The sequence below is a fragment of the Strix aluco genome, chromosome 15 (genome assembly GCF_031877795.1).
Source record: "Strix aluco isolate bStrAlu1 chromosome 15, bStrAlu1.hap1, whole genome shotgun sequence".
NCBI lineage: Eukaryota > Metazoa > Chordata > Aves > Strigiformes > Strigidae > Strix > Strix aluco.
In genome coordinates this window covers 6,211,237-6,228,479 of record NC_133945.1, presented here as the reverse complement: position 1 = coordinate 6,228,479, position 17,243 = coordinate 6,211,237, and the positions used below count along the sequence as shown (strand labels likewise).

Sequence of the window (17,243 nt, the reverse complement as noted above, 5' to 3'; positions counted from 1 at the left end):
TTTTCCAAAGAACTTTAAATAAATTAATGAGAAGTCAGTGGTTTTTATGTTCCCAAATAAAGCAGAAGGCTTTGAGAATATTATTGCTTGTTCTCTGGTCAAAATCTAACTTTTTATTGCAGCAATGGAAATGCACACCAGCAGGCAGTCCAGGCTCGATGGCCCTGCAGGCTATTACATTACCATACAATCCTGCTGCACCCCAGAAAGTGGGCTGTGCAGATAGCAGCAAGACTTTTGTCCTCTCTATGTTAGTTAAGCCAGTTAGCTCTGAAAATTAGCAGCCTTTCCGTAGAGGTAATCATATCTGTACATAAACACGCATCCTGCTGTAGCCTGGGGTCAGGCTGCGGGGAAAAGAGCTGTGTGAAGCCTCCTTGGGGTCACTCCTTGGGGTCACTCCGCCTTGGGGTTCCCCCTCCTTGGGATCACCCCTCCTTGGGATCACTCCTCCTTGGGGTCCCCTATCCTTTGCTCAGGAGCTGTATTTAAGCTCAGGCCTTTGTCCTCACCCAAAGCCCACTGTGGGGAATGCCTGTGCCATGCATTTTGCCCATCCTGACTCGCCTTTCTGGCTGCGATGCAGCAGGGCTCCAGGGGGTGTCCAGCCCCATGGGGGTGTTCAGCCCCAGGGGGGGTCCAGCCCCAGCTGCTGCCCTCGCACCAGAGAGCAAGCAGAGGAATGCCTCTTGATCTGGCCTCAAATAACAGGTCATCTCCCGTTGCCAGCCCATTTCTTCCTTCCCCGCACACCCGCCTTCAGCTGCCAGTTCCCAAGCTCTTGTTTAGCAAGTGCCAAAGATAAGAGCAGAACATCAAACAGCAGTCTTCCTCTGAGAAAGGCAAACACACCCTTTTCATTTTCTCAAGTGCAGGTTCTACTAATGCTTCCTGGTAATGACTGCCATGGCTGTCCTGCACATTACCCTATTCTAGGCATGGATTAAGCGGCTGTTGGGGCTCACCGCGGCCTCCTTCGGCCCCAGAGCTCTCTCCCCCCTGAGCTCACACGTTGCCCACATGTGCTGCAGCTTCTCTGCCTGGTCCGAGCACCCTCGGGCGGGCTCGGAGCCGAGGGGACAGTGGTGGTGCAAGGACACGGCAGGGATGCTCCAGTGTGACACAATCCTGGTGAGGGACGCGTGGCTGAACACCAGCACCCATGGGGACCCTCCACAGGGCACCCAGCAGGCTCCTGCTGGGACGGAACAGAAGGGAGAGAAGGAGGCTGCCCTGTCCTTCCTCTGCTCTGTGCCACGTTCCTTCCTTTGGATGGAATTAATAAAGTTCTGCGCTTGGATTCAATTAAGAGACAGTAAAGTGGATTTCCTTGCTCTGGTTTGAATCTGAGCATCTCTCTGTTTTTTAACTTGCCTGCTTTGAAACACGATGATGCTGGCCGTGAGGGCAAATAAAGAAAATTGGGAACACCTTTTCCTAAAGAGCCAGCTCTGCTCTTGCAGCCGACCAGGAAAGGGGCAGGGGGAGCAACACTGACCACAAATCCCTCTGTAAGCAACAGCTTCTTTCCGGGTTACAAACTTTTTCCTTTTAAATAAAAATAAAACATGCTTATATTTTAACTAACTCAATAAATGGAATTACTCACAAGGAAGCAAAAGACTGTTAACAGCCAAATAAGGAGATTGCTTTGACTTAGAAACATCCCCGCACGTATTTAATTTCTTGAAGGCTAAGCAATAAAGCACTGTAGGAAATTCCCCGGGTCTCTCTTCCAGATACCAGCATGCCTTTTTTCCTGAATTAAAAAAAAAAAAAGGAGGTCATCAACATAATTTAAACATTTATTGGTGGGTAAGGAAAACAAACATAAAGAATGTCCTTTCCCCTAGTTGATCTTTCCTTTGCTTGTGAAATTTAGATATATAGTTGTCTATAACTTTAGACAAACCCATTTCAGTAGTTCCTATCTGTTACTCATGTCTCTTTTCCCTCCCTCACAAATATCAGCAAAGAAACGTTCTCATTAAATTGAAAAAAAAAAAAAAAAAAAAGGAGCACTGGTAAATAGGAGGTCCAAAGATGGAGATCCAGATCGTCAACTCAGTGCTACACAGACCAAGAAACAGATCAGCCATTTCCACAGAAAGCACACTAAGTTTTGAAATCTTTTCAAAGGCGAGTCTTTGAAGCATTTCTCTGAAGTGATGCATTACCTACTAAATATTTTACACCATGCTGTGTTAAATATATCGGAGGATAACAGCTGAAAATGAGCAGTATTTTTCCAGCAACTTTCATACAAATTGTCTTTGCAGAATTGGTGGCATAGCAGCACTTAACATCAGGCAAAAGACTCAAGATGTATTTCAAACAGGCTACAAAACAGCCTGGAAGAAACAGGATGTGGAGAAGTGCAGCTATTTGTAGGGGCAGGAGCTCCTAAGGAGAAAGGTCCCAGGTCACGACTGCCTGAAGGGACATGAAAAGGGCTGATACTGCCTGAAGGGGCAGAGGAGGAGGGAAGGGAAGGGAGGCAAAAACCTATCCCAGCCAGCTGATACATTTCTTAAGATGGTATTTCGGTCCGTCTCCATCCCAGCTATACCTTTGTTTGCATTAAACAAAATAATAATATTTTTCACTTGACCTCTAGGACAGGAAGAGATGAAAAGTGGAAGTGGATACAAAATTTGCATTCTAGAGTGCATTGTCCACAGTGCGAGATTTATTCTATGTCCTGAAAACCTCTAATGGCACAACACTGTCAAGCCAAAAAGAAGGAAAAGAGCAAGTCTGTGCTACACTCCAGCTTTTCGTCCTCTAACCCCAAGACCCTGCCGAGGCGGCTGTGTCTTGGAGGCTGGCTGCAGGGTGCACTTCAGGTGGTCACACCCCACGGACTACAGGATGAATCGGCCAAAAGCTTTATCTTTGCTTTTAGCACAGTGCCAAGCCTCAGCTAATTAACCTTTCCAAGCGATGAGAGACCCAGCTCTGAAGCTGGTGCTGTGCTGGACCATCACCCAGGAGCTGGGGCACTGTCCTCACATGCTCGCAAGCCTGTGGCTCCCCAGGAGGAAAAGGAAAGCTGCTGAATGTCTGCTCGAGACCTGGGGCAAGGGCTGGGCTCTCCTTCACCCCCAAGCAGCTCAGCTGCAGGTGAGGGCTCATTTCTTTGACATACCTGCCCATGTGTAACACATGCAAACGCTCTTGGAAAGAGATAAGTAAATCCTTCCTCGATGTAGTTTTACAAGCACATGACAGGCGTTAAAACACGTAAAATTCGATAGGGGTGTGTTCCGATACAGTTGCGTGAGTTGGAATTGAGTTATCCATTTGTTTGTTTTAGAAATCATGCTGTTGATTCTTACCACTGATAATGCTGAGGTGCCCTTCGCCACCATCGCTATGCAGGAGCTGCTCCATCCCATGAGCTCTGCCACGCACAGTATATACATATATATATATATACAGAGATGTGAGGCGGACAAGAGCTAGCAGGAGGCTCATGTCACGGTGCCGTGAGAGGAAAGCCCACTCTTTTCTCCTCAAACACAAGATTTAAACCCAGAGCCTATTGCCGCATTGGCAAAACCCATCAGAAATGCGCACTTCTGTGCGTGGTGTTTAACAGCCAACGCCTGGGCCGAGGAAAAGCCCCGTCCCTCTAGCCAGCACGCGGCCGGGGGTACAGCGAGGCCCTCCCGCACCTCCCGAGACCGAGACCCCGGCCCCGGCTCCCCGCGGTTCCCGCTCCCGCCTGAGGGAAACGGGGGACAATTCAAATGGCGGCCTCCCGCGGCGGCCGCCCCGGCCCGTGGTGCACCGCGGCGCCAAGATGGCGGCGCCCAGCGAGGGCCGGCCGGGTCGCGGTGCTTCGCCGTTCCCGGGCACCGAGAGCGGCCCCTTTGCCTTCCCTTTCGCTGTCCCACACGGTGCTGCGGGCTCCGGGGCGGAGGAGCCGCCCAAGAAGCCGTGCCGAGCCTGCACGGATTTCAAGAGCTGGCTCCGCGAGCAGAGGAGGCGGGCGGCCCCGGGCGGCGGGGTGAGGCGGCGTCGGCGGCTTTCCCTCGGAGGGGGGGCGGTGGGAGCCTCCCCTGTCACCCCGGAGCCTGGGGGGGGGCCCTGCAAAGCTGTGAAGTGGGCCTCCATCCTGCCCCCCAAGTGTGGTGGGGCCGTGTGTCCCCCTCCTCAGGGTGTGAAGGGACCAGAGGCAGGGTTTCCCCTCTGTGGGAGTGTGAAGGCAGCCTCCATCTTCTCCTCACGGGTGTGAAGGGGGACTCAGCCGTTGTCCCCTGCTGAGGGTGTGAAGGGCCTGTTCCCCCACACCTCATCCTCCCACCTGAGTGCAGCAAAGGGGCTGTTTCCCCACCAAGCGCCGGGGTCCCCTCACAACCCTTTCTCCTGCTTCAGGAGCTGCCAGTCACAGAGGAGAAAGAGCCACCTCCGGACTGTCCCCTCGACAGCGAGCAGCTGGGCCGCAACACCTGGGCGTTCCTGCACACCATGGCAGCATACTACCCCGACCACCCCACCGGTGCCCAGCAGAAGGAGATGAGGGAGTTCATCAACCTCTTCTCCAAGTTTTACCCCTGCGAGCACTGCGCTGAGGATCTGAGGGAAAGGTGAGTTGCTTCACTGGGTTTTTTTGGTGGCTGCTGCTGAAGGGGCTAACGTGAAATGCTGGGCTGCAGCAGCTATTTGCATATCAGCAGCTCTTCCTGCATTTGGGGTTTGTAGCTACCTAAACTGGTTTCTTCCATTATTGCATAAACCCGAGATACACTTACTCAAAAAACAAATACTTTTTCTCATGCTGTTAGGTTGTGCGCTGCCTCCAAGGCCTCCCTGAGGCAATTAAGGGATTTTATGGTTCAAACTGGACTTGCACTCAGATGTGGAATTAGTCTGAGACTTGAAATAATGTGGCTTTCAGGAGGCAAGTGTTCTTCAGCCCCAGAAAATCCTCTTTATTGGCAACCTCAGCAGTGGAGGCAAAGATGGAAATGTGCTGTGATGTTTGATAAAGTTTTCTTCTGTTACTGTGAGCTTGTTACTTGAAAGATTCAGCTCCTCTTTTCTGGATTATGAACATGCGAAAAAAAATTGAAACCTAATTGTTGTCTTAGCAGGCATCATATGGCAAAACAACTGCTCGGTTTTTTTAATTATTTTTTTTTTTTTTTTAGTTTGTGGTTTTGATGAACTCAAGTACTTCTTGCTTTTTATCATATATAAGCTCTTTGACTCTTGTGTCTTTTCCAGCTGACAAAACTAGGCAGTGAATGAAACCGAGCCAATTGCAGCCATCAGTATTTTATAGTGGAGGTTTGACCTCTGATAGTTACTGATCTCTGTGTGCTTTTTTCAGGGTTCTCTTGCAATAGCAGAAGGGGAGACTTTGGCTGTCTGTGTGCTATGTGCCTGCTTTGGGTGCTGAAGTTGGGGACTGTAAAGAAGTAACATTTGTTTCCTCTTCCCTGTTTGCAGATTGCGTACAAATCAGCCCGATACTAGCAACAGAAATAACTTCTCCCAGTGGTTGTGTCTTCTTCATAATGAAGTGAACAGGAAACTGGGGAAATCTGAATTTGACTGCTCTCGTGTGGATGAGCGCTGGCGAGATGGTTGGAAAGATGGTAGTTGTGATTAATCGGTAGAGACTGCTTGGGAAATCTAAGAGACCAATTCAATCTGGTGTCGAGTCACTGCAGGGAGATGTGCGAGTCAGTAACTGTGTGCGTGCTTGTGTGTGTGACTGATACAGCTTGTGGAAATAAAGGTAAACCAATTCTAAAAGTAAATTTGAAAATCTTAGCCTAATAATATTTTGATAAATGATTACATACATGTATTACCTGAGGAATTGAGGCCTTACATTTGACACAGGGATTGCCAGAAACCTGTGAAATTAAGTCCCAAACTCATAGAGACCTCTTCATTATGACATTTCCTTATTTTAGGGGCATTTACTTATTTCTGTGACTAGAATTCATCTGAACACAGTTGTAGAGGGCTGCCCTGTGGCATTTTACGTTTATCTGCAGGCATTATCCTGATGTTTTAGAAGATGCATCTGATTAATCGTAATTCTTATTTCTGTTGTTCTGATAGAGAAAACTCATGCTGTGTTCTGTGCCAAGTCTGTACCCCTGGATCTCTATTTCTGAGATCTCCAATGCTGCTTGTTAAACTTGCATCCAGTTCCTTTGATAAAAGGCCTGAAGGCAGGTGCATTTAATTTAAATACTAAAATCACTGAGCCCAGATTTCTCATTTTATTTTTGTGTTTCAACTTACCATGTAAGAGGACTTTGTAGAAAGAGAAACTAAAGCAGGACAGAAAAAGAACCTCATCTGATGAGTGGAATGAAGTGTCAACTGGGTGAAATTCAAATGTTTTAAATTGATTGCTAATTTTCTTTGGATCCAGAAGTGGTATGATGATAAGTTCTACTGAACCTACTTCTTCTTAAAGCAGATAACTTCTTCATCTCTGCTGTGAACTTTTGTCTGTCCTGAAAATAGCTTGAGACGTATCTGTAATGAAGCATATTCAGCTTTGTTTAGCATACAGTATTTCTGAGATATCACTTGTGTTTTGAAATTCTTGATTGGTACTTTCTGACCGGGTTGATATTCTGGTGTTATCCCCTAGCTAAAAATCTCTCTAGAACAAAAGGACTTTACAAGCTCCCTGCAATATTTAGGTCCTGCTTAAGACTGCTGTGTCAGCTTTACGTAGTATTTATTGTGCAGGGGACTCAGAGGAGTCCCTAGGGTAGATTTCCTCTGCAGGAACTGTTCAGAATCCACGCTATGTGTAGTTTTCCTAGGTCAGTTCCTATATCAGTGTATTGATACATAAGTGTGAATTTTCAGATTCAAGTGAAATAGCAGGATAAATGATTTCCACCACAGTGCACGTCTCTCTATAAAAAGAGACAGCTTACCAAAAAAAAGTCAAAATAATTTCAAGTTCTTAAAGTAGATGGAGATATCATGCCCTTAATGAATTTCTGGCTGTGAAAAGTTTGCAGGAGTTTGCACAAACCATGACAATAGTAGGCTTTTTGCTTCTGTACTTCTTGCTGAGGTTTTCTTGCGTGTGTTAGTGAGCTTCCTAATTTCATGCACTACAGTACATTTGTAAATTTACTCTTGCTGAATGTTACCTGGAAATGTTAATGGTACTTTACAATAGTATGAGAGTGATGACATCTCATATCTAAGAACTTTGATCTTCAAACCTGTGTGCATGGGGCTCTTTAGTGTTCAGAAAAGCAATAAGAACTTTGGAAATACATTTTAATGTTTTATGGTGTATTTAAGTTCTTTCAAGTTGGACCTGTTAAACATTATGAAACAAATTTTATGGACTGATTATTCTTGAAGTTTTTAGTGTAATAACGCTTCTAAACACAAACCCAACAAAACTGATGATAAGGTACTTCATGAAGTATGCAATCTGATTTACGACTTGAAGGTATCATTCTGGTTATTAAAAGTGCTCAGAAAATTTCCCTATTAACATGTTGAGGTTCTTAGAACAAATAAATTTCAGTCCTTGCTTTTTGTCTTTTTGGTAATAAACTCGGTCCCAAAACAAAGCACACTTGTGGGGAGAGGACCAACAAAAAGGCTGTGGCCCTCCCCTTTTGTCAGGCACGACCTGAATTACCCAGCTCTGTCAGGATGGTTTTAGCAGCTGGGCACGCTGACAGGCATTTTCTTCTGGACTTGGCTGTGCTAGAGGAGGAATTTACTGTTTTTCCTTTCCAGTCTGCCCTTGACTATTCTCTGTGACAATTCCATCGCCCGTGGAGCAGGTGATGAGATTTCTTCCTGATTTGCCTCAGTGTAAGTGAACAGGTTGGTAGAACACCCGTCTCATCCCTTTCCATTTTAATACTGAAAATGGGCCAGGTTGGTGCGTTGCACTCACTCGTGCGAGTGCCCTTGATCTCTGCTGCCGAGTCCTGGGGCCACTGCTGCCTTGTGCTGGCCAGTGGTTGGTGATAGGCAGCTGCATGGTAACCTTCATGCTGCAGCATCTGCTCACAGATTAAGAGTGTAGAGAGGAAAATAAATGTGTATCCTGCTCAAAATCAGGGAGGAGCAGCTGTGGCAACACAAAATTTTCCTCACCTTATGTTGTTGTTCAAGGAGGTGATAGAGGTGTGCAGGAGGAAAAACCCCTTCTGCCAGCATGTCCTGTTCTCTGCCCTGGCAGCGGTGCAGGGGTAGGGGAAGAGCCTTAAAACTGAAGCCAGCACCTTTAGCAAATGCTTCCTAACAATGAGCCCTCCAGCTGTGGCTGCTGGGGTGTCACCAGGGCGGTTTGTAGCTTTGCAAAGTGGCCATTTGGTGAAATACATGCTTGCACTCTGTTCTCTCGTATTTATGGCAGAAGAGCTTTGGTTTAGATGTTTCTCAGGCGTATCGTCATCTCTGGGGACCTGACTGCGGCGAGGAGATTTTTTTTTTTGTTGCTCATTTGTACCACATCTCATGTTTTAATTTTATATAAGGAATTTCTATTGAAGGTACTTGTATTTGTGTACAGAAAATTGTGGATTCTCTTCTAAATGCACTTGATTAAATCTAGTTTTAAAAATGCCTGTATTCAAATTACATTTCCTGTTGATGTGAAAATAATAAAGCAACTGAGTTCATTCCTGGCTGCCCTACTGCATGAGACCTTAGGCATCATGTTGTGCTGGTGTGTCTGACCTTCTGCGTGCCGATATACTGCAGTCTGAGCTTGCTGTGATTCTGTGTGTGTATTGTCAGGTGAGGTGGGGCTGAAACTGCTCCTTTGCTGTTGTCCTGCTGAATTGACATCATTCTCTGTGGGCCAAGAAGCTGCAAAAACTCAGTGATTTTGTACAGCGGGTCCTTGCTCGTCAGATCGGAGCTTGGTTTTATGTGGGGACCAGTGGGATTTTTTATGGGGTTCAAGTGGGTTTTTTCTTCTCTGTTTCTAACAGCACTAAGGGTAGCGTTACAGTTGGGAGTAGCTCAAATCTTGCTGAATTTGAGCAGGGTGGCAGAGGAGGGTGTTATCTACTGAAGGACAGTGCTTATTAACTGCATATTCACCACACAGCCATCCACATCCCATCGCATTTGCCAGGAAGGGGAAGCTGCTTCCTGTCAATACGAGGAGCCCTCACAAGACAAAGCACAGCCAGGAGCAGCTGCTGCCTAAGGAGTTGTGGGACCTTCCTTGAGAGCTGCTCCTCTGTAATAGACACCTGGTTAACCTTTCGGCTTCACAAAGCACTTACTGTTTCCATGGACTGGTTTGCATTCATAGCTGTACTTCTTTTTTATTTTTTCTTCTTTTGTTTTTTCTTCCCCACCCTGAAAGCAAAGAGCAGGGAGCCAAGAGGGAATTGTCTGTTCCATGAATGGGAGGCTGAGTTACTTCGGCAAGTACCAAGTGCAGATGTTGGCAGAAGCACCGCTGTGCCTTTAACATTTTTCCAGGGATTAGCTGTTCCTTTGCAGTGTGTTGGGTGTGTACAGTCTCCTGGTTACGGTAAGATTCCCAAGAGTTGCTTTGCTTGCATGTGTCTTCTGCTCCAGCCTGTTACAGGCAGTGTGTGCTCTTTCTTCCTGTTGGAATTTTACAGGCTGGGAGAGGGTAGCGTTTAGATTTTGGTTTGGGTTTTTTGCCCTTCCTATCAGCATTGATTTTTTTTTTTTTCCATTCCTGAAATGGCTGTTCAGGTTTTTGTCTGAACGATGGAGATGAGCTGTTCAGTGTTTCGCGTAGTCAGGAATAAGCACTTCAGTAAGAGACTGCCAGCAAGGTCGCATGAAGTCAACTCTTGATTTTGTAGGCTAAAAGGAAATAAAGCAAAACCACAGCTAATGGCATGTAGGTAAATCAGCAGTTAGAACTGTTTGAGGGGACGGGGGCAGCGCTGCGGTCAGCTGGAGCACTGACCTGGCTTGGCAGGTCCCGCAGGGAAGCGCACACCGACGCCATATGCCGACTCCAGGCTGGCTGACACAGCCGGTTCAGGTGTGTCTGCACCAATGCACAATTAATTCACAGTCGAGGGAGCTGAGCAATGGTGGTAGTTGGCACACAGCTCGCATCTACTGCGTGTCAAAATTTGCCACAACTCGCAAAAATCTGAAACAAAGGTCAGTTTCTACCAACTAAGGATAAATGGGACTCAGCGCCCTTCTCTGCTGGAGTATCTTTATTGCTGTCACTTCTTAATTTTTGTAATTACTCTTAACGTTTCCAGAAGTAAAGTCTAACAAGCAGCTGTAGCATTTGCCAAGCTTTGAAACTGTTCTGTTCCCCTCGGTGTATGACAATCCTGTCTGCGCTTCCTGTGCTAGTGAAGGGTATAACACAGCCTGGAAAGCTGCGCTGGCGTCTGGGCTCACAGCATCTGGCACGGTCTAGCACTCAGCCGTGGTCCTGGCACCGAGGCTTGCTGAGTTCTGCCCCTGCCTCCCGCGGCCTTGCCAAACTGCTCCCTGCGGAGAGGTGCCCTCTGCTTCCGTGCACTGTGCTAGTGCAGGCTGCAGGTTTTCCTCTGAGCACTCCTAATGCAGAAGAAGCCTCTTCCTGGTCCCAGGTTTTCCCTCCCGTGTATCTCCTATCATCGTACTTCTTGGCTTCTCTTGTCTTATGCGCTTCACAGGGGTGAAGCTACGGGGAAAAAATTGCTTTGCATCTTAATCAAGCTAACAGTAGAGGGCAACAAAGCATGTATTTCGTTGACTTTCCTGTCTCTTAGCTTGTCTGGAATAGCAAACTGCTCCAGACATCAAGTGTTTTACTCCATGCTAGTCCCTTTACCGTGGTTTTGGGAGGAGATTATTGTTGACTTCGGTTACTTTTCATACTAGCGTGCAATACCTCTTGTATAATTACCTAAATGAGGGATGTGTTATTTCTCTGCCTGCAGCTAAATTCTGCACTTGGAAGTATAATAAAACACTGGATGCTATTTCCAGCTTGTTTCCTACCTGATCTTCAGCCTGTAGCTGGTCATATATGGAGAAGTTCTGGCTTTTATATCAGGTCATTAACAGATTGGAAAGGACGAGTGTATTTTATCTGGTGATTTTGTAACAGTCACTTTCTTATACAGAGCACTATGTGTATAATATAGGGCATTGCTTGCTTGTAGGAAAGGGATTTCGGCTGTGACTGGCCCTCAGAGGCCTCTTGGTGGCCGGGGCTGCGTTGGGTTAGACCTGGTGACTTGCTTTGCTCCTCCTGTGGCTTGAACCAGCAGCAGATGGGAGCCAGATGTGCACCTTGCTTAAAGGTGAGCTGGTCTGTACCGGCACATCTCAGTTGTGCCATACAAAACCTCGTTAGTGGACGCAGACTTGCATAGGCTCATGTGCAGACCAGACACGGGGAAGGGAAATGGTACACAGCAGTCGTGAAACAGGCATAATTTTTGGTCGGAGAAGGGATCAAACTTACTTGGCATGGTTGTCATCTGCTCTGGATGCTTTGTGGAGAACAAGAGGATTTGGAAGGAAGATCACAGGACAGTCATGACTTCAGCGAAGCTGTTCCTTTTGAGATACAGGGATGCAGCCCAGCCTTTCTGCATGGGAAGAGGTAGGAAGAAAGCCCACAGAGTTTCATGGGAGCCTTGCTTTGAATTAGCAGATCTGTGAGAGAAAACAGCTGAGTTAAATTAATGTCTTTCCCACAGCAGACACCAGGCAGCTATTTCATGCAGTCCCTCAAAGCTTCCCTTTTCCCAGAACACCGGGCTTTAGGTCTAAACTCAAGTCCCAGTACTGGACGGTGCTGGATGGGGACTTTCCTTTCAAATGCCGAGTGCAGTCAGGCAAAGCTGGGCTTTCCCTGTTTCTTCCATCCCAAGCTCCCAGTAGTGTGAAAAAGTGGATTCTGTGACTGTGCCTCATGCCATGCTGCTTAGATGGGGTAAAAGATTGCAAGCTCCTATATGGCCCATAAGAGATCAAAATTCAGTTCTTACTTAGTCATAAGCTTCTTGCTAGACTCCAGGTAAGTCACTTCATCTTCTGTAGCCACACTTCCACTTCTGCAAAATGGGTCTAGAAACAGCGGTTTCAGCAGCCTTTGCTTGTATTTCCTATTTAGATGAAAATCTCTTTCAGGGAGGCTGTTTTAAGGTGTTCGTACTGTACAGTTCTAGGCCTGAGACTGTTAACTATAATAAAATCACTCTTCTCAATCCGTTCCACAATCTCCTTTACATCAGGTTACATCTTTCTTTTGAATCTGAGGGCCTGTTTAGTATTTGCAACATTCAGTTAAGAAAGGAAGCGTTTCTTATTTTCAGCGTATCAGTCCAGATACCACATTCGTTACATCGTGGCCTTTTTTCCCCCCAGAACTTGTGCTGTGGATCTTGCGTTCTTGTGCAACACGAGCAGGAACGATAATAACAAAAGGGCTGAGCAGGGGGAGAGCTCCTTCGGCAGCAAAGCTCGATGTAGCTCAAATGAGAACTGTAGCAGCTCTGCGTGTCAGAGCGTGGCTGGAGCAGCTCGGAGGCTGCCCCGTGTCCTTGTAGCTGTCAGCTCCGCTCACATTACGTACCTGCTTAGCTCCGAGCAGGTAGCAGATGACAAGAACCAAAGTCAGCTTGTTGGTCAGGCCCTACATGGTGTGACTCGCTGTTGTGGTCTGAAGGAGGTCAGTTTGGAAAACAGCCAGGGATCTCATTTCCCTACTGTCTAGTTCCTCCCAAGGTGTCGTGCACCTCCACGAAGCAGAGTTCAGCCCAGGGACTGAATCAGATTAGATTACTGGTTTGCCAAAAGCCCCAAACTTTTCATGCTATGAAATATTTTGAGAAGAAACAATAAGTTTACTAGATAAGACGTCAGGCCTGCAATTGTACCACTGGAAAGCATTTTGAAACCCTTTGGTTTTTTTGTGCAAGTACTGTGAGATATTAACTCTTCTGTTCAAAACAAATGCTATCTCAATTCATTGAATTCTGTTATCCAAATCTTCCTCATGCGGTTTCAGTTAGTAAAGTTTCCTGCGTTTTTTTTCTAGCCTACTTGAGTTTATACTTGCACAGTAACTGCTGAATCCCACCTGAGAAATGGCTGCATTTCAGAAGTGGATGAGTAACCAGCTAATAAATGATTTTCCAGATATTTTTGGATCTCTTAGGGTGGAAGGCATTAAGGAGCTTTCTAGTGATAGTGTGCTAAGGTATTGCTAATCAGGAAGTCCATTCTCTCTGCTACTGGGGACTATGAATTTCTAAGCACCTCTCAATATTTCCATCAATGCTCTTGTTTTTCTGGAGCCTAATGGCTGAAAGCGATGTTGGCCAAACTCTAACGAATGTCAAGCAAAGCATTTCAGAGTAGCAAGTAAATGACCATATATCAAAGTACTGCTTCAAGCGTGCTGCCCAGGGAATGTGAAGGGCAAGCTGTTTTACCACCCACGCCCGTGCAAGAGGCAGCGTCAGACCTCGCCGAGCAGCTCAAGTCGGTGGGCTGCGAGCCGTGGCCGGAGCCGGGCGGGCTCCCCTGGGCCACGCGCTGCAGAGAGCCTGCGTGCTGCTTATTTGCATTGCTCGGCCGAAGCAGCTTCACTATAAATACGTTGTCAAAGCTGTTCTGAGAGCAGGGCAGTTTCACGTCGCTGTTTTATTTTACAGATGTTAAGTAGAAAGTGTGGCTGATTGTTTTGCCTGCCAAATCGGAAGCATCCCACTGCTCCCCTCTGCCACAGAGACAATATGGTCGGTCCTGCTAAAGAAATCCTATTGACTCATCTTGCCCATTACTGGGCTTCCTTACGGGCCAGGTCCCGATCCCAGCGATCGCAGACTGGGGCTGTGAAACAGGGTGCGTTAGCCTCAGCCATCTGCTTGGAAATTTTTTACAAATCCGTTCTGCTTCACAGGGCGACGCTAGCATCGCTTACAGTCGTTCAGCTGACAACAGGTAACTTGGTAAGCATTCATAAATTGGTTCTGTTCAGCCATATGTCCTTGAAAAACATTGCCACTCTTAGCTCTGTAGAGCTAGCTGAAATCAGCCCTTGGCTGAGGGGGTAGGGCTGACTCCAGTGGGCCTTAAAGAAGGAGAAAGCCCCACATCTTGTCTCCTCAAGGTTGTTATATCCACGTACTTACCCCTGGGTAAAAACCTGATCGCTTTTTTGTGTTGGAGACCCAGATTAAGAAGTCAGTGTGACTACGAGAAGCAGGAGGCAAACCCGTGTTTTCCCCTACCCTTAATTAAACTCACGTAAAATCAAAACATGCACAGATCTCAGGCACTTACTTGTCTGTGTGCCATGCTGTTTGCTCCCTGTCACTGAGATCCAGGGAGAATGGTAAATGCAGACAGAACTTGTTCAAACCGAACAAATGCTCTGGAAAGTGCTATTTCCGAACACTGTTCTTTTCCCCCATTTGATGGGGAAAATGTTCAAGATGCAATATCCTTTCCTGTTATTGGCTGGCTCTGTGTATCTGTTAGCTTATTTGCAGCAATAGGAAGTGAAACAGAAATACAGTTTGCATGTAGGCTAGAGATAGCTACTGTGCTTTATCTGCACTGTAGCAGAGGAAAAAAGCTAGAACATGACGTGAAAAATGACTGTATAAACATACTGCACACAGCAGAAGTTGGAGAGATGAACCTCGAAGGGAGAGGACAAGTTTAGAAGCAGGGATTTCAGATGTTGCCTGATGCAGCACGGTCGTGCCCTGAAGCATCTAAACCATGTATCTGTCTAGAAATGGTTACGATTTGTTCTATGGTAGCATCTAAAAGATTTGGGCAGTAGCTTGGTCCCTTGTGCTTTGCACTGTCTGAAATATGCCTGTCCCAGTCGGGACAGAGGAGCTAGGCAAGACATTTTAGGAAAGGGGAGGATTGAAGTGTCTCTCCCAACGTCATCAGAAAACCCAAGGGCAGACCCCAGAGGTCTAGATGATTCCTGGTGCTGTAGCCCTGGGAGCACGCTGCTCTCCTGCCCGTACGTCCTACCACACAGCTTTCTTAATGCCATTGGTGTTCTGAGGGTCTCTCCACAGCCTTTGAGGCATGTGAGCTCCTCGCATTGCACAGACCCACCTGGCGTGCATGGCATGGCAGTGGCCGGAGGGGACATCCCCTCGCAGGGTGAAGTGTGGGGTGTGTTGAGCCCAAGGCTGGCAAGAAAGCCTCCCTGGCACCGGCCAGCCTCGGGGAGCAGGGCTGCCCTGGCCATCCTGTGTAACTCTTGGGCTAGGGGACGCAGGATGGTTTGATCTCAAAGCGTGAAAAAATGTTTTTTAGGACACTGGAACAGCTGCTTCTAAACTGCTGAAGCTGTTTGGAAATCTCACCTGTGGTAATCCCTTCAAGTTAATATAGTCTTTTCTTAACCTGCAATTCAAGGATGAGCTGGCGATGCTCTTGACACTGGGGTGCAATCCCTGGCCAGCCCCATGAGGCATCTTGCCCGAAAAAACCCAGGAGGGACCAACCTGGCCATTCTCTTTGTAGCCATTTCTTTTTTGCATAGTAAAATGTGATTTCTACTGAGCTGGTGACATTGAGGAATGAAAGACTGAATTCTGCTTTCCCTGCTGAGAGTCAGAAATAGATCTGGACAGATGATGACTCACCTGTAATTGAGAAAAACTGAATGGCATCATCCTAAGCTTTAACAGTTAAATCCTGATTCCACCTGCCAGAAAGAACAGACTGACAAAGCTGCAAAAGGCCACAGCGAGCCGGAGACGGGGCATGGGAATCCTTCGCTTTGTTACAGCGTTTTGCATGTAAGAGGCTGAACACACCTGCTACACACGTACCCCCTGCGATCTGGCAGCAGCACTGCTCCCTGCACGGGGACACGGAGCTGCATGGACAGCGGGGTAGGAGGAGAGCTGGTGTGGAGCCACAAGAAGCCCCCCAGCCCCGACCAGAGGCCTGCTCCGTGCCAGCAGTGCATGCGTACTCCTCTCTGCGACTTTCCCTGCAGTTCCCGTCCGAAGCAGAGATGATGTCAGAGTTGTCATGGCATCGGTATCTATGGAACCGGGATCATCATCGCGGTGCTATGAAAACTAACTCAGGAGATGGTCCTGCAGCCGCGGGGGGGAACTCCCTTTGCAGTAATTGAGGGTTTCCCTCTGTAAGGTTCCTCTCTTTTTCTTCCTTCCTCCCGTCCCTGGGGAGGGAGCAGGGATGGGACTTGGCGTCCTCCTGTCCCACAGCAGCTCTGGGTGCAAGCGCTTCAGCCCCATCAGTGTTCCCTTTTCTTGCCCCAGCTAATGGGTGCGTAACTGCGTCCCTCGCCGTAAAGCGGCTGCCAGCCCTTTCCCTCTGCCGCTGCGCTCAGCCGAAGGCCCCGCACCGGCTGCCCGTGGAGCGCCTCGCTCGTGCTGTGGGGCCGAAAGCCCTGCCTGCACCGAGGCGGTGCCAGAGGTGACGGCAGCCCCTTCTGCTGATACAGGGCACGGAAAGGGTGTTTCTCTTGGGGGAAGCAGGGTGTGCGTCTGCAGCAGGGGCGAGCTGAGCAGTGTGGTGACCTCCCTGTGTGCTGGGCCCCTGCATCTACCCCAGCCATGTGGGTTGCCCTGGCCATAGCAGTGACCTGGTTTGAGTGACCGGTGGGGTTTTTTGGCCTTGTCATTGCAGGGTGACGCTGGCACAGCACAGTGACCCTTGCAACAACACCCTACCCCAGCCTGTACCGCACTCCACCCAGAAGCAGCATGATGGCCTGAAAGGAGGGTGCAGAGAGGGGGGATGAGTCTCTTGAGCCAAGGAACCAGCGGCAGGACAAGAGGGAATGGCCTCAAGCTGCACCAGGGCAGGGTCAGACTGGCTCTTAGGAAGGATTTCTTTGCAGAAGGGGTTGTTGGGCGTTGGAATGGGCTGCCCAGGGCAGGGGGGGAGTCCCCATCCCTGGAGGGGTTGAAGAGTCGGGTTGAGCCAGCGCTGAGGGATCTGGTGGAGTTAGGAACGGTCAGTGTGAGGTTCAGGGTTGGACTGGAGGATCTTCAAGATCTTTTCCAACCAAGATGTTTCTGGGATTCTGTGTCTGTGGCCACAGCACAGTCATCCTTGAAACAGCGCGGTGACCCCAGCGGGGTGAGGTAACCTGGCCCTACACCCTGCTGTCCCCACCCACAGCACGGTGACCGTGGCCACCGTGAGCTGTCCCCAGCACGGTGACACCGGCAGTCCGGGGCCGCATCCCACCGCCGCCCCTCGCTCTCGCCGTGTGGGGCTTTGGCAGCGCGCCGGGAGCGCGCACCTGC

At 48.3% G+C, this 17,243-nt stretch overlaps 1 protein-coding gene across 2 annotated transcripts; it reads left to right on the top strand.

The window, feature by feature from the left end:
- The first annotated feature begins 3,789 nt into the window (after positions 1-3,789).
- Positions 3,790-8,642, top strand: GFER (growth factor, augmenter of liver regeneration). Of its 2 annotated transcripts, none has more exons than XM_074841327.1 (3): positions 3,790-4,012; positions 4,381-4,592; positions 5,458-8,642. In XM_074841327.1, the coding sequence occupies exons 1-3, from the start codon at positions 3,806-3,808 to the stop codon at positions 5,618-5,620; spliced, it is 582 nt and encodes a 193-aa protein (XP_074697428.1). In that variant the 5' UTR covers positions 3,790-3,805; the 3' UTR covers positions 5,621-8,642. The 2 variants fall into 2 exon arrangements, with proteins under 2 accessions (XP_074697428.1, XP_074697427.1); XM_074841326.1 differs by lacking the exon at positions 5,458-8,642 and adding an exon at positions 4,791-5,442.
- Positions 8,643-17,243: the final 8,601 nt, after the last annotated feature.

Bases quoted from the DNA above. Each gene is read 5' to 3' on its own strand.
- GFER (XM_074841326.1), top strand. From the start codon at position 3,806: ATGGCGGCGCCCAGCGAGGGCCGGCCGGGTCGCGGTGCTTCGCCGTTC. The intron at 4,013-4,380 runs GTGAGGCGGCGT...CTCCTGCTTCAG, and splicing joins GGGCGGCCCCGGGCGGCGGG to GAGCTGCCAGTCACAGAGGA. The intron at 4,593-4,790 runs GTGAGTTGCTTC...TCATGCTGTTAG, and splicing joins GCTGAGGATCTGAGGGAAAG to GTTGTGCGCTGCCTCCAAGG.